This window comes from Choristoneura fumiferana, chromosome 28, assembly GCF_025370935.1.
Source record: "Choristoneura fumiferana chromosome 28, NRCan_CFum_1, whole genome shotgun sequence".
Classification (NCBI taxonomy): Eukaryota; Metazoa; Arthropoda; class Insecta; order Lepidoptera; family Tortricidae; genus Choristoneura; species Choristoneura fumiferana.
The window spans coordinates 1,203,339-1,219,494 of record NC_133499.1 but is presented as its reverse complement, the minus strand read 5'-3'; the positions used below and the strand labels follow the sequence as shown (position 1 = coordinate 1,219,494).

Sequence of the window (16,156 nt, the reverse complement as noted above, 5' to 3'; positions counted from 1 at the left end):
GTGGTGGATTTTAGGGTTCCGTACCCAAGGGTAAAAACGGAAACCCTATTACTAAGACTCGCTGTCCGTCCGTCTCCCCGTCTGTCACCATCACCAGGCTATATCTCATGATCTCATGAACCGTTCATCGGTTCAGATTAAGTAAGTCAAATATTATTTCAATCGCTTTACTGAAGTGTTTCTAAACTGCATTTAATTAAGTAGTTTAATTGAATAACATACATACATGCATAAAATCACGCCTCTTTCCCAACGGGGTAGGCAGAGACTACATCCTTCCACTTGCTACGATCCTGGCATACAACTCTCGCTTCCTCTACATTCATCAATCTTTTCATGCATGCACGTCGGTTTAGAGTACTCCTGACCCGACCTTTCTTCAGAACGTCCCCGATTTGATCGTGGTACGTTCGTCTAGGCCTTCCTCTCCCAACGTTCCCATTCACGCTCGTCTTATAGATCTGCTTAGTCAATCTGTTTTCATTCATTCTCTCAACATGCCCAAACCATCCAAGCATCCCTTTCTCAATCCGTGTGACTATACCTTCATTTACACCACAGCGTTCCCTTATCGCACTATTTCTAATTCTGTCACTCAATTTCACACCTAACATACTTCTTAACGCTCTCATTTCTATTTATTTATAATTTAATAACAAATTTAAAAAAAACAATCCTTAGTGTTGGCCAAGCTGATCGCTCTTCCTAGTTAATTCCGTTTGCGATCGCCCTTGCTGCCCCAGTTGCCAAGTAGCGCGCTCGCGAAATAAGATCATGCTCTGTGCAAACAAGACGCATGCAGCGAGACGAACCGAGTGAGACTCGAGAAAATGAACATTATTGTTAATAATGAGAAAAAAGAAAATGTTTAACAAAAAAATGAAAGCGACTAAAAAGAACATAAAAAAAATGCAACAGACTACAAAAGCCTTGAAAATAATTTTCTACTGGCTCGAAGTCGGTGCCTCAGCACGAGCCATAAGTGTGCCTATGAAATTTGAGGGTAGCCCTCGATTTCCCTAGGATCCCATCAAGGATGCAAACCATCCAAGCATCCCTTTCTCAATCTGAAAAATAAAGAACCGATTTTTTTAATTCACTGAAACAATTATGTTTCATTATACTAAGTAGTGTTCCGGATAATTAAATCGTGGTTTTCATTGACGTTACATTAAAAACAATCATGTCAAATGTCATGACTAAGCCCAGCGGTTGTTATTTCGAGATTTTATCCCTATCCCGTCTCCCGTGGGAATATCGGAATAAAAAGTAGCCTATGTTTTATTCTAGATCACCAGCTATCTAGATACCCAATTTCATCCAAATCCGTCCAGCCGTTTCAGCGTGAAGAAGTAACAAACATACTCACTCACTCACAAGCTTTCACATTTATAATATTAGTAGGCTTATAGCAGAAAATAATCAGGAATCAGGACAGTATGGGTAATCTGTGGCCTAACAGGCATCAAAGCAATGGTGGAATGATTAGTAACAATCAACAAGTATACTTGGCCCCGATCGAATTAACACTAACACACAAGTGCATCTTTGAGTCGCGCTTGCCGCGTTTGGGCTATAACTGCGGCTGCGTTAAAAAAGAACTAAATATTTTTTTGTTCAAAATCAAATTTTTAATGCAAGCCTTTTTTGTTCACTGAATATGATTTGTCATCTAAACTACATTTCCGTACCAAATTTATATGGAATGGTCAAAGAGTTCCTTCCTGCGGAGACGATCCTGGCTGGACTACAAAGATGTCGCTGCCATATCGTCACCAGATTTACACAAATATGCCAAATTTCAATTCAATCCGACCACTGGAAGTTGGTCAAATTTAACCCGCATATAGGCACATAATACATTGCAAGTTAGATAAGCTTGTAAACCAGCGCTGCAGCCTTGGTGACAGCAGTACCCTTACTACCCTTAGTGTAAGTTTTCGGTTACAAAATACGTCTCGATCGCGTTCGCGTTAAAATCACAATGTATATGGAAACACGAACAGCGCCTCTAGCGGAACGTTTGCGATGTTCGTGTTTCCATACAAATTAAGATTTTAACGCGAACGCGATCGAGACGTATTTTGTAACCGAAAACTTACACTAAGGGCACAGGGCTACTACGAAACTCGAAACTCGAAGTTTGTGATTATAACTGTGTGTGTATTATATCTGTGTTTGTTTACTTATTTTGTACAATAAAGAGTTTATAGTCAATACGAGAGCGAGAGGGACCGCCCGGCACGAACTTCGAGTTTCGAGTTTCGTAGTAGCCCTGCAGGGCTACGGCACATGCTGAGCTGAGTTTGACTTTTGGCATCACACTACAGCACAACGTCTCTAATTTTTCTCTCTTCTTCTATATATGTGTTTACTGTGTCTTTGTTGTGATGTGGTGTGTTTTTTTATGTCAATAAATGTTGTGAGTGTGAGTTTGTTAAAAACTAGAAAAAAAACAAAAGAGGTCTAGAATTCTATTGAGTAATTTAAAATTCAAGTGAGGCAAAAAACAGCCAAGCGCGAGTCTGACTCGCTTACCGTGCAAATTTGTGGGTTTGTCTAGGTTTGTCAAAATGTACGCTATAAGGCTGTGTCCACAAGAGATATGCATTGTGCGAGGAATGTGTTTTTATGAACCAATAGAAAAGCTTAATTTCTGACTGAATATCGACTTTCGATATTTTGACCGTCGACTTTTTAACATTAGATATATTAATTTTCGATATTCAGATACGTCCCCGTACAGCACGGCTCTGGTGGAAACAGCTGCGACATTCTCATTCTCTGATTTCACAAAAATAATCTGACATATTTTGCTACTTAGGGCGTATGAGAAAAAAATATGTTTTTAAGCTTTCTGTCTCGACATTTTATATTAAGACAAAGTTATTCTTTAATATAAATGTAAATGCTATGATTAACTTAAGTCACAACACCTACACCCCTTAAATATGTTCCCTACAAAAAGGTTTTATGTATCCCTCGTTCTATTAAAACTGAGCCTTAACTCTTCTTGAGACAGTTCATTTTTGTTTCTCTCAAGAAACAATAGAGTCGGTATGTCGCCAAATAAGTATACAACGAATGGTCTTATCTTCGTCTTGCGAATGCACTATTTCGGACCTTATGTGGATTAAGTTAAAGTTTACAATTGAAATGGATACGTCTTTTTGAAACTAAAGGTCCATTTATGTATGAGCTCAGAAGACGAAAATAAGAGGTTACGAAAATAGCTATGTAAAACTGATTTCCAGATTTCCTAGTTCTAAATTATTCGCAGATTTTTATTCAAAAACATCCAGCTATTTTAATGTAAAAGAGAAACAAAGACACACACATGCAAGCGCGCACACACACATGCACAAGCTCACCCGTTGTTTAAGCTGGGTCCACATTTGTATCATTTTGCCGATCACAATCACGCGTATCGTATCGAGCTCGCGTATCAAGTATGGACACTCACTTAGGGCACACCGTATCACCAGCATCGTCGCGTGAAAAAATACGTCCGTACTAACCGTAGATAGCGTAGCAGTGTATCGTATCATAACGCCGTATCATTAAGTGTTAACGCTATCCTTATCCCCTTTGATGATCGGGGTAAAACCGCCTCGAGAGCGATCATGGCGTCTCGCCTACCTATCAAATCATAACTTCGTATCGCGATAGAGTATCAAAACACTTCCATACTTACCGATCTTGATACTCGTATCCGATCGCGAGTGTGCGGGGTATAATAGTTATACGCGTATCAGCATCGATCCCGGACAATCAGATACGGCGCGCCGCATGATAGCGCTGTTTTTGCGTCCTCATTAGCGATGTTGATACGCGTCGATGCAACGCGACGGAGATACGATACGACAAAATGACACAAATGTGGACGCAGCTTTACACGCGAACGCAGCGAGCCAGAGTCGTGAACGCACTCGCCTATGAAAAAAATCTTCCGGAAAGATTGAAACTGTTGAATGTGTTGCGAAAAATTAGTATTTCATTAATTAATAGAAACGCTTCATTTACTTCAAATTCAAATGATCCTATCCTTTACCTGTCTAACTTTGCACAGCACAGTACCCTTAGTGTAAGTTTTCGGTTACAAAATACGTCTCGATCGCGTTCGCGTAAAAATCTCAATTTGTATGGAAACACGAACATCACAAACGTTCCTCTAGAGGCGCTGTTCGTGTTTCCATACGAATTGAGATTTTAACGCGAACGCGATCGAGACGTATTTTGGAACCGAAAACTTACACTAAGGGTACAGCTCTAGTGGAAGCAGCTGAGCGGAGAGAATGAGGGCTATCGCGTATAAATTCGCCGCTAGAGGCGCTAGTGTAGCGTGAGGTCTCCGATATGTCAAATCTCATAGTTTTTGGGTGAGCTACGCGGGTTTATTTAGAATTAGAATAATTTTGTGAATATTTTGCATTACCTGAAATATTTATGGCAATTATGCGTTACGGGCAATGAATGTCTGTGTTTTGAGACAGTTTTGTCTTTCGTAAACTTTTGTCCTCCCTTTTTTCCGTACAAAACGGGACTACGCAACACTGTGGTTGCTCGATATTTTTATGGTACGTTTTTAAGGTGTATTAAATATTATTTGTTTTCGTAATACTTTGAAAGCCACACTTAAAAACCTCACGCAACAGTGGCGCCATCTAGAAAGACAAAAAACGATAGCCCTCATTTGTACGGGTCCATATATCAATCAGCTCGCATATTTATCGAAAGTCCGAATGTAATGTTTGTCAGAATGATCGTTTGTCATAGCTCTTTTTTCGCTGAATCCAATTATTGTTCAGAATTGTTACAAAATAAACCTAACCTAATCTATAGTTTTCTATAGGGTGACCATTTAAAATTTTCAGAAAAAAATAAGGTTTCAGTGGGAAAAAAATATGACAAACGATGATTCGGGCAAAAATTACGGTATGACTAGCGAAGAGTATGCGAACTTTGGCGCTCCCAATTTGTACATTATACATAAAACTAGTAGTTTCCCGCGACTCCGTCCGCGTAGAAGTATGAAAAATAGTTTACGTCCTTTTCTCAGACCTACCAAATATGCACAAAAAAACATAATAATCGGTAACGCTGTTTCGGAGGAGTTACGTTATAAACACTGTGACACGAGAATTTTATATATAAGAAGATTTCTGGTGGAAACACAGCTTTATATTGTAAAATAACATACGGCACAATGATTACAGGGCGTAGCATACATTAGCATGTAGTTAAAGTTTACATAACCGTTGCGAAACAAGCTACCCATCGCCTCAGGTAACTCACTTTCGGATCGCTGTACCTGTCTCTCGGGGATCTAACGTTTTTGGCATAATCTCGTTTCGTATATTATCACATTGCCGAAACTCGTGTCGCATAATTTTGTTTGGCCTAACACCTTGTGTTCTAACCTAATCTTTGTTGGTAACCTACAGCCAGAAAACAGATAGGTACAGAAATCAATCTACATACAAAGTGCGCTCGAGCAACGCACACATAGACACTGCTCACGGACACAATATCTCGGACCGGTTGGGACCAGTGCGAGCGCGAGTGCCATCCGCTTGAGACACGCGTCTGTGAACTTTTTTGTGTAATAATGGAGAATGCGAATTTATTGCACTTTAAAATATAAGCCAATGTCAAAATCGTCGCAAGATATTTTCTGTGACAAATTTGTAATATAACAATGACATTAACATTAAAATATTTTAGTTATTATTAATTTATATTTCCATTCTTCCCGTTTCATTCTCAACAATAAATCCAACAACTGGATAAGAGTGTCACTACCACAATAGTTTTTGTGCATAAGCCATAGTTGACAACCCTAGAGCGACCGCCGTGCGTAGGTATGAAAAGGGAAGTACTCGTAAATACATGAGATTGACTTCTGTAACTATCTGTTTTGTGCTACAGTCCAGCACCAATATCTGACACAACAAGCGTGCATAAATATCTGATACGACTCTATTTCTAGGGCCGGAAGGACGTGTCAGATATTTTTGCATGCTCCGCTGTGGCCCTGTGGCCGATATTTAATGCAGATGACTGTAGCAGCTCGTTTTGTGTGTGGCTACAGTTCTAACGTAACCTAATTTTCTGTTAGCAATTTATTTATCTGAGAGTTTAGAGTTTTTCTCGGGAGAACAGTGCATCGTTTCGATATGCGAAATTAAACCTAGTGACCTATCTATGTCAAGTACATTTTATGCGAAGTAATCACTCTGCTAAAATAATTTTATGCAATTCATGTTATGCTAAGTGAGTTTCGGGTGAATAAGATTATGCCAAATTAGGGGTACCCTTTCTCTAGGAAGGTACATTAGATTGCAAGTACCTAAAACAGTATCGCGATTGGTCAACTGACGGATAACTGTACAGCCATAACCTAACCAACAAAAAGTTGGAAACCCCCGACATTGTCACTTCAAAGTTCAATATCTCAAAAACGGCTGAACCGATTTTGATAAACATGTCTAAGAGAGAACCATGGCTAGAAAACCTGTTTTCGAATAAATAAAAACCGCGTTCAAATCGATTCACCCGTTAAAGATCTACGGTGCAGACAGACACACAGACACACATAGCGGTCAAACTAATGTCACCCCTCTTTTTGCGTGGGGGGTTAAAAATGTATGTCTCCACTTCTTAACTTTCCTTCTCTTTCATTCGTAGATTGCTCGTTTGTCAGTTTGCCAGGTGGCAAAGGCCTCCTATCTTCTCCATTCTGGTCTTTCTATGGCCACTACTCCATGATGTTCCCGCGACTTGTCTGATTTGCTTGTTGGTTAAGTTGGTCAAGTTATTCTCGCAGAACGAAACTTGCATTAAGATTGTAATTACAAGAATGATTTGCACTTCTGTCATAGCGTACATCGCATAATATCATTAAGGTCAAATTATGTCATACAGATACAAGCAAGTATACGCTCTTTGGTCATAGCGGTAAGGTACATATTACTATTTCAGTGTTTAATGTTTAATCTTGGTTTATGTAATGCTATATGATTTATTCGCGACGATTGTAAGTAACTGTATTATTGCGATGATGTTATTTTAACCTCTATTAAAATATTTTAAACTTGATTGATCCAACTGATTGAATTAAATGTGATTGTAGAAAAATTATAATAACAAATAACCTAATCAACTTAAAAAAGTGAAGAACCACCCATACTGCCCTCCTAAGCCAAAAGCCGCTATCTAAAAAAAAAATCACTTGAGTTATTAATAATATTGTGTAGCTTAAAACATTCTGCATCATGTGGTGTATATGACAGAAAAGCGTTTTTTTTTCCAGTGCCTTTCGGCTTAGGAGGGCAGCATAATAAATATCAAAAAAAACCCGACTGCCTTAAAAACTAAAAGGAAGAAAATAAGTCTATTGGTCTAGAAATCTGTCAAGTATAGCTAATTTAAAGTTCAACAGTTGGGATTTAAATCGTAACCAGGTCAAAATTACTTGATGTTGGGTCCCGACTGTTGAACTTTAGCTACTTGACACAGAAGGGCTACTACGAAACTCGAAACTCGAAGTTCGTATCGTACCGTCCCTCTCGCTCTCTTATTAAATAGTATAAGTGTCAGAGGGACCGCACGACAAGAACTTCGAGTTTCAAGTTTCGTAGTAGCCCTGCAGTTCTAGACCACTAGACTTATTTGTTTTTAAAGTCAGTAACGAAAATATTCACTCGCTACTGATGGCTAAGATAGAATCGATCAGTATTCACTGCATACCTGCGCCTACGCAGATGCCATGACCATATACCGCCGTCACCGTCATCACAAGCCGATTTAACACTGACGTTATGCCATTTTGCGACGCCTCATACTGCCATAACCAGGGCTTGTTAACGTTACCAAATTCACACTATAAGTAACGTTAAATAACGTTAAAAATCATAAAAATACCTAGTACCGGTATAAAAATTTAACGTTAATTGATAACTTAACATTATTTAACGTTACCTATTACCGTTATTTTTACCGGTAAATTTCATTACATTGTAGGGCTTGTTAACGTTACCAATTTACATTATAATACGATACGAAGTAACACTATCGTAATTTGCTATGCTACCGAGTGTTGCCAATTTAGCGCGTGCATACTCGCTCGATAAATGAGGATAATCTAAAAATTAACGTTACCCAGCTTACCGGTAAAATAGTAATATAAATACCGTTAAAATGATTTACGACTTTTTGAATTAACGTTAATTTAATGAATAGCTGATAACGTTACCATTTTTTTTACCGCCGTAAAAAATTTGTATAAGTACGGTAAATCGTTTAACGTTAATTATCATTTAAACGTTAAATCGGTTTGACAGTTGGTAACGTTACCACTGTTTAACGGTATTTAAAGGCCTGGCCATAACTACGCTACGCACTGTACTGGTAGTTACACCAAAGCTGAAGTCACTCATTCATTTCATTCATTCTCCTTTAATGCATCCAGTTCTTCATGTGTGTGTAATCATTCATTTCAACTCTCCTGGCACCAGTGATGCCAACTCAGTGGAATTTCCACTGGTGGTGGTTTGAACTTACCTTTTAGCGGACAAATTTTGGTTTTAGTGGCTAGTGGATTTTATTGTGGTTTTGGTTTCTTCAGCTAGTGGTAAGGTACAAATTCAACCACTAGCACGATTTTCACATTTACAGGAGATAACTTGAATGTTTACGTTACAAGAGCATATTTTCTTATGTGTAGGCAACAATGATTGGTTTTTTTGGAGTCTTTTTTTTATTTTTTATTTCAACTCCAAATTTGTTACTTTTACGGGTATCCCGTGAAACCATATCGAACGAAAATTCAAACTGAGACATGGATGCACAGAAAAACCAGAAAAAGAGACCAGCACTGGGAATCGACCCAGGTCCTCAACAATCCGTGCTGCGTGCTAACCCCTACACCACTGCTGGACAGGAGTCTAAACACGAATTTTTCCTATGCATACATTATCTCAGGTTGCTTATTTCTACTATGCTAAGCAGCAGCACTAGCGAGATCTTGACATTCGTCGACAGACGTCACACTCTAGCTTCTCTTTCTTTCTTTTAAAAATGATGGCTCCTCATTGGTTTGACAATTTTGCCAGTGTCTAGTAGTTTTTGCCGTATGTACGGTAAAAAAAATTCTAAAAACGAAATATAGAGTAATGGTGGATGAACGATGACCCTATCGACGTACACTCACATTCTCACTCTCATCCTTGTCTTGGGTGAGCGGTTAGTTCCGAAAGAGTGTGCGTCTGTCAACGAAACAGATCGTACCCCTTAGCGTAAATTTTCGGTTACAAAAATGCGTCTCGATCGCGTTCGCGTTAAAATCTCAATTTGTATGGAAACACGAACAGCGCCTCTAGCGGAACGTTTGCGTACAGTTGTCGCGGAGCATACTCGTACTTTGAGAATGGTTGATCTACTTATACTATACTAATGAAGGCTATCGTATTTTGTCTCACTAGATGGCGCACTGTTGCGTGAGGTTTTTTAAGTATGGCTTTCAAAGTCTGTTATTACGGCGTGAAAACAAAGTTTAGATTAAAATCATAATTAATACACCTTAAAACCGTACCATAAAAATATCGAGCATGCCACAGTGTTGCTTAGTCCCGTTTTGTTCGGAAAAAAGGGAGGACAAAAGTTTCTGAAAGACAAAACTGTCTCAAAACACAGACATTCATTGCCCCGTAACGTATAATTGCCATAATTAATTTCAGGATAATGCAAAATATTCACAAAATTATTCTAATTATAAATAAACCCGCGTAGCTCACCCAAAAACTATGAGATTTGACATTTCGGAAACCTCACGCTACACTAGCGCCTCTAGCGGCGAATTCATTCGCGATAGCCCTCATTGGTTTGATTATATAGGTGCAGCCGATTTTGCAATATTGAACTTTTGAAATAAAAATGTCGGGGGATATTCAACTTTCTAAAGTTGGTTAGGGTAGGTTTTTTGCGACGTATCATATGGTCGGTGCCGGAGCCGGATCCGCGTCCTTGCCGACCTCACAAGGTCAAGGTCGCCCGCTCTCGGCCTTGTATGAGGTCCCGTTCTCGCTTTGAGGCCGGTGCCATGCCGGTTCCTATTCCGTGGACGAAGTTAGTTACGTTTTTTGTATCAAACCAGTCGTGTGTAGCTATGAATGGTGGCCTAGTGGTCTGACGTCAGGCCTCTCAAGCAGAGGAGCTAGGTTCAAATCCAGACCGGCGGAGCAACTTAATAGTGTGTGAAGTTCTCAATTGGTGCGGGCTGAAAAACAGCGCCTGGGTTTTTTTTAACGTTTCAGCATTATGCTGAGCCAGTGTCCGATTCACATGCAATCAACACCCTTCGTGTTGTTTTTGTATAATAATTGACTACGGTCAACCCTCTCATTCTGATAGGAGGCCTATGTCCAGCTGAAGGACGGGTATAGGCTGGAGCGAGATGGACTATATAGGTACTTATGTAATACCGAGCAGGGCAAATTGGTTACTAAATTGTCATTTCATATCTAAAGTACCAGGATAACATAAACTAGAGGCACTTATCTGCAGAGCCATCTACTGAATTAAGGCCCAAATGTATTCGTTTTGGAATCATTTGAAAAATAGAATTTTCGACACTTTATTCCCGACTCAAAATAACATAATTACAATTTCATTCACGTACACTTACCTTGCTTACAATATTGAAAGAAATTTGCCTAAAATCGAATAAGTACCTCGGTACTAGAAATGGGTCAGAATTCACTGGCACAATTTTAAATAAACTAATAAACGCAGCAAAGTTAGTAAATAGCTTGTACTGTTTAAGCTCATAATAAACTTTATTCTCTTCGAAGAAACAGTTTGGACTACAAACCATAATGTTACAATCTGTCCTTTACATAATAGTGTTGCAAGAAATTCCTTGGTGAGTTCAAGTGGTTCACCCACGCACTATCTTTATACGTCAGCTGATTTGTTTTATTTATATTATTACAGTTACTAGCGATAATATCAAGTCAAATCCAATTAATTTTAATTGCATGAAAAATCTATAGCATCAAAAAAATAAAAAGTAAAAAATATGACAGCCACAAACTTCAACACCAGTAAATTAAAAAGTTATTGATAACACTAGAACTAGAACGTAAACTGCAAGTATTAGAGCTTGAGAGGGTTTAATACTGGCCATTTCTCTTCTAGAAAAATTGGTGAAACAAGGGTGAAACAGCCATTAGACTGCGAAAAAAATAAAAACATTTATTTTTAAAAAGGCGATGGCATTCATCGTGTTCTTTCTAAGCAGTACGTTATATTTACGGTTGCGCGTGTTATGTTGGCACTTTGATTAACGAATGAATTTTAATATGACATTAGATAAGATCAATTCCTTAAAATATATATGGTGATATAAATAAAACTTTCTAACGCTATTAAAATTAATAATCTATAGCAGACCGTATCGATAATTTGAAACTTTCTCTTGTGATCGAGTGGTCGCAATATGGAGTAATTAGAATGAACCGCCTTTTTGGTTTTCACATTTATTTAGCGCTACACGAACGTAGATATGAATCGAATCGAAAGACAATAATCTTGTGTGTGACCATTGAATACAGAACTTCGAGGAATGAATACTTTTAGAAGCAAATGCTTTTATAGTAAAGTTAGTTTTTTTAAAACATGGCTGTGTTTATAAAGAATGGTTTCCTTGTTTTTTTTTTATATTTTCTAAAATTGGTCTGTTTTTTTTGGGGGCACTAAGATTTTTGAGGTGGTCAGTTCAGGGCCGAGCTAACATCTATCTGAAGGTGTCCAAAATATGTTACATCAAGGTTACTAAATGCTTAAAATCAGCACTGGGATGTTTTATTTAACACTTCAGCATTTTGCTGAGCCAGTGTCCGATTCGCAATCGCAATGATTTGACACACTGTCCTTCCTTCCTTGTCTATCCCATGCGAAAGTAGTGTGTCTGTTTTTTTTCTTTGTCACCTCATCACGTCTAAACCGCTGAACCGATTTATCTAGAAAGAAAGAAAAACATTTATTCGTGACATTTTACAAAACAAAGAAAAAGAAAAAAGGAAATCAAGACACATTTTAGAAAATAGAGATAGTATGATTTCCGGGGCTGGACATAGGATAGTTTTTATTCCGGAAAATTGCACAGTCCCCCGCGGGATAACGAGAATTCTATGTTGACGGAGCCGCGATATTGCTGTCTTGTGTTGTTGTGAATTAATGTATCTTTGTATTTCTTTCATTGATAAAACGTGAAATTTTACGGTAACGCTTGCGTATACATGGCATCGTATAGAGGCCCGACAAACACCGAAGATAGCGTACAAGGCTCCACTGGTTAAATATTGACTAGTTAATTAACTCACAATGATAACCTAACGTCAAGGTGACAGCCCGAATGGACTAACAAAGGGTTTCTGTGACAAACTAGATGGCGCTGGTATCGCGAGATCCGTTTGTCAACTTTACACTTGGTGACGTTTGTGATTGGTTGAATAACTAAATGAGCCAATCGCAACAAGACTGTAACGTCAAACGGACCTCGCGCTCGCGACACTACCGCCATCTAGCGATATTCCTCGTCTCAAGAAAAAAGCGGAAGTGACTTTTTTTGACCCCCGAAGCAAAAATCTGTCTATGGCACAATAGCTCCCAAATTCAAATTCAAAATTCAAATCATTTATTCAGTTAATAGGCCGCAATTGGCACTTTAACACGTCATTTTTTTTTTAACTACCAGCGCTTTCGGAAAGACCATCATTGCCAAGAAGAATGCGCCGCAAGAAACTTGGCAGAAAGTCATTTTTTCAAAATAAAATTATTACAAATAAAATACTTAAAAACTACAGTATACAGTAGTATACAATTAAATAAATAAAAAATACAATCCCAAATCCCAAACGGATACACTGATTTTGATGCAAATATCAATTTATACCCTCATTTCGATGTCGTATGGTTAACAGTTGTCATGCGTTCACTGTTGTTGTTCTGTTGTGGTGTTGTTGCCGTGTGTTGACTGTTGTATTGTTGTTGCAGATCAAGTTGGAGAGCGTCCTGGGGCTGACGGTGTCGTCCAACGCGGCTCTAGCCTGCGACCCGCACACGGAGAGCGTCGCCTACCCCGCAGGGTAAGTTGCAACATTTTTAAATAATTTATTGAACCAGGCGTTACTTTGCGGAGGTCCGTATCAATGAACTAAAACAATTTACGGCACGGCTTGGGTCTAATTTCAGCAATGGCAGTTAATAAAACACGCCTTGACAGTAAATAAATAAAAAATTCTAGGTACAATACAATACAATACAATACAATACAATTCAATACAATACAATAGCTCTTTATAGCACACCGACACAGTAAGCAATATAGAAAACACAAGTATATACATAGTGATTTAGAGGTACTTTTGTAGGACAATTAAAATGTATTAATATATTTTTTATATTTGTGGGTAGTTTTCTTTTGTTTGAGAAAAAATATAGTAGCATGGTGTACGGTTGTATTGCTCTGAAGATGAGCTCTGGTTGAGTTCGAAACGCGTCAGTGTAGTGCTTGGTGGAGGTGGAGGAACTGCATGAACACGCATTTTGCATAAACTCAACTATCATAACGTCGCCGATGAAACATTTTTCTTATTACGGTATGGAAAATGTGCCTTATATCGGCTCACAAGAGCTGGCACGAAACTGATGGAACGAAAGTAATATCACTTCAGCACTGGGCCCGCGTCGGAACTATGGGCCATAGTATTAAATATTCATTAAAATCGAGCCCCCCCCTTTTAAATCTAAACCGGTGGGTGGAAAAATTTGAAAAAAATCAGGATGGTAGTAAGTATATGAAACTTGCAAGGAAAACTATGACGGTTAAGTTTTCTTGAGAATTATTAGTAGTTTAAGAAGTAGTTTTAGAAAATAAAGAGATGGAGATGTATAAGGTCTCCAAATGTCAAACAAATAAATAGTTTGGCTGATGGTACATTAAGAAAAACAAATAGGATGTTTTTCTCCTTTAAGTATGTTCGTTATTGTGCTCATAGATGGCGCTGGCTTGTTTAAAACACGCTATTGTTGTGCCTCTGTAATTTGGTTAAGTAAATTATTCCCTACTAAATATTATTATTATTGTTAGAATTAGAAATTTTTGAAACGTAGCTTCATGAATACCAGTGAGGTTACGTGACATGTGTATGTAATGCGATTAATACTTAATAATTAAGTAACACTGCTCTGTTAAGTTAACTAGTCGACCGTTTATCTGAGGATTGAAAAATCGGTCCTAAGAATAAATAGCAGCCTAAGGTATAAAATAAAATATACCTAAACTTTGAATATTCCGTACAAAATACGAAATCCTTAGAAAAATATTACTTATTTTTTTTCTTAATGGCTACGGAACCCTATTTTGGGCGTGTCCGACACGCTCTTGGCCAGTTTTTTTTTTCATTGACTACCTGTTAATTGACCTAAATAAACTAATGTCCCGTTCTGAATTAAAAAATAAATGGTCACGTTAACTATGGCCCAAGCCCTCTTGTTCTGAGAGGAGGCCTGTGCCCAGCAGTGGGACGTATATAGGGAATTTATATGGAGCACTAAACAAATGCAGGTGGTAGGACCTTGTGCAAGGTCCGCCCGGATTGATAACACCGTCTTGCTCGCTAATCCTGCCGTGAAGCAGCAGTGCTTGCACTGTTGTGTTTCGGCGTGGAGAGTAAGACAGCCGGTGAAATTACTAGCACTTGAGGTATCCCATCTCAGCCCTCTAGGTTGGCAACGCATCTGCAAAACCCCTGGTGTTGTAGATGTTTATGGGCGGTGATGATCTCTTACCATCTGGAGACCCACTTGCTCGTTTGCCATCCAGTCGAATAAAAAAAAAAAAAAATGCCGCGACCGCGTCGCGCGACTGGTGGGCGGGGCCAGAGAACAGCCACGGTCGCGTGGTCGTCTGGTCGCCCTCGCGGGTCGCGGTCCCTTATAACGGTACCCCCTAGTGTAAGTTTTCGGTTACAAAATACGTCTCGATCGCGTTCGCATTAAAATCTCAATTTATATGGAACCACGAACAGCGCCTCTAGCGGAACGTTTGCGATGTTCGTGTTTCCATACAAATTGAGATTTTAACGCGAACGCGATCCAGAAGTAATTTGTAGCCGAAAACTTACACTAAGGGCACGGAATGCTACCTTTATGCTGGAGGCGGAGCGTTCCGGCACGCCGCGGAGACGGTACCGGTTGTTATATTCGAGCTAACGTGAAAGAGGGCACACAGAATACCGCGCCACGCTTTTTTCCCGCGCGGTATTCTGTGTGGCCTCTTTCATGTTAGCTCGAATATTACAACTGGTACCGTCTCCTCGCCGCGCCGCACCGCCCCGCCACCGCTCTCTGTGTGTTTCAGGCTTTAGACACTTTTATTCAACCTGTACATCTAGCCCTGTTTTTAACCTCCGACGCCGAAAGAGGGGTGTTATAAATTTGACCGCTATGTGTGTCTGTGGACTAATATATATATAATAATACTTAAACGGGTGGACCGATTTGAATGCGTTTTTTTAATTTGAAATCAGGTTTTTTAACGATGGTTCTTAGACATGTTTCATCAAAATCGGTTCAGCCGTTTTCGAGATATTGAACTTTGAAGTGACCAAGTCGAGGGTTTTCCAACTTTTTGTTGGTTATTGTTTTTAACCCCCGACGCAAAAAGAGGGAGGGTGTTATTATCAAATAGCTGGCAAACGAGCATGCGGGTCACCTGATGGTAAGCGATCACCGCCACCCATGGACACCTACAGCATTATCAGGACTGCGGGTGCGTTGCCGGGCTAAAGGGGAGGGGAAGGGTGGAGGGGTGTTGGGCCTCCGGATCTCCAACTCACCGTAGTACGAAACACAGTAGCAAAAGTACTATTTCACGCGGTATTCTGTGGGAGTGTGGTACTAATCCGGTCGAGCCGGCCCGTTCGTACTGCAGCCAGCAAGTGTTAACCGTAAGGCTCTGCCACATTGACAGATTGCCACACCTCCATTCATTAAACCTACTCACGCGTCTAAATGAATTCTATTAAGCCCAAAAATCGCGTAACCAATAACCGTCGGCTTGGCTGAATAGCTCCCATGCCATGTTCCCAGA

At 39.4% G+C, this 16,156-nt stretch overlaps 1 protein-coding gene across 1 annotated transcript in view; it reads left to right on the top strand.

The window, feature by feature from the left end:
* Positions 1–16,156, top strand: part of Wdr62 (WD repeat domain 62) — a gene marked incomplete in the record, with an annotated part of 170,398 nt that overhangs the window by 61,719 nt on the left and 92,523 nt on the right. The window contains 1 exon segment of the mRNA XM_074109234.1: positions 13,057–13,148. Coding sequence (XP_073965335.1) covers positions 13,057–13,148 — 92 coding nt within the window.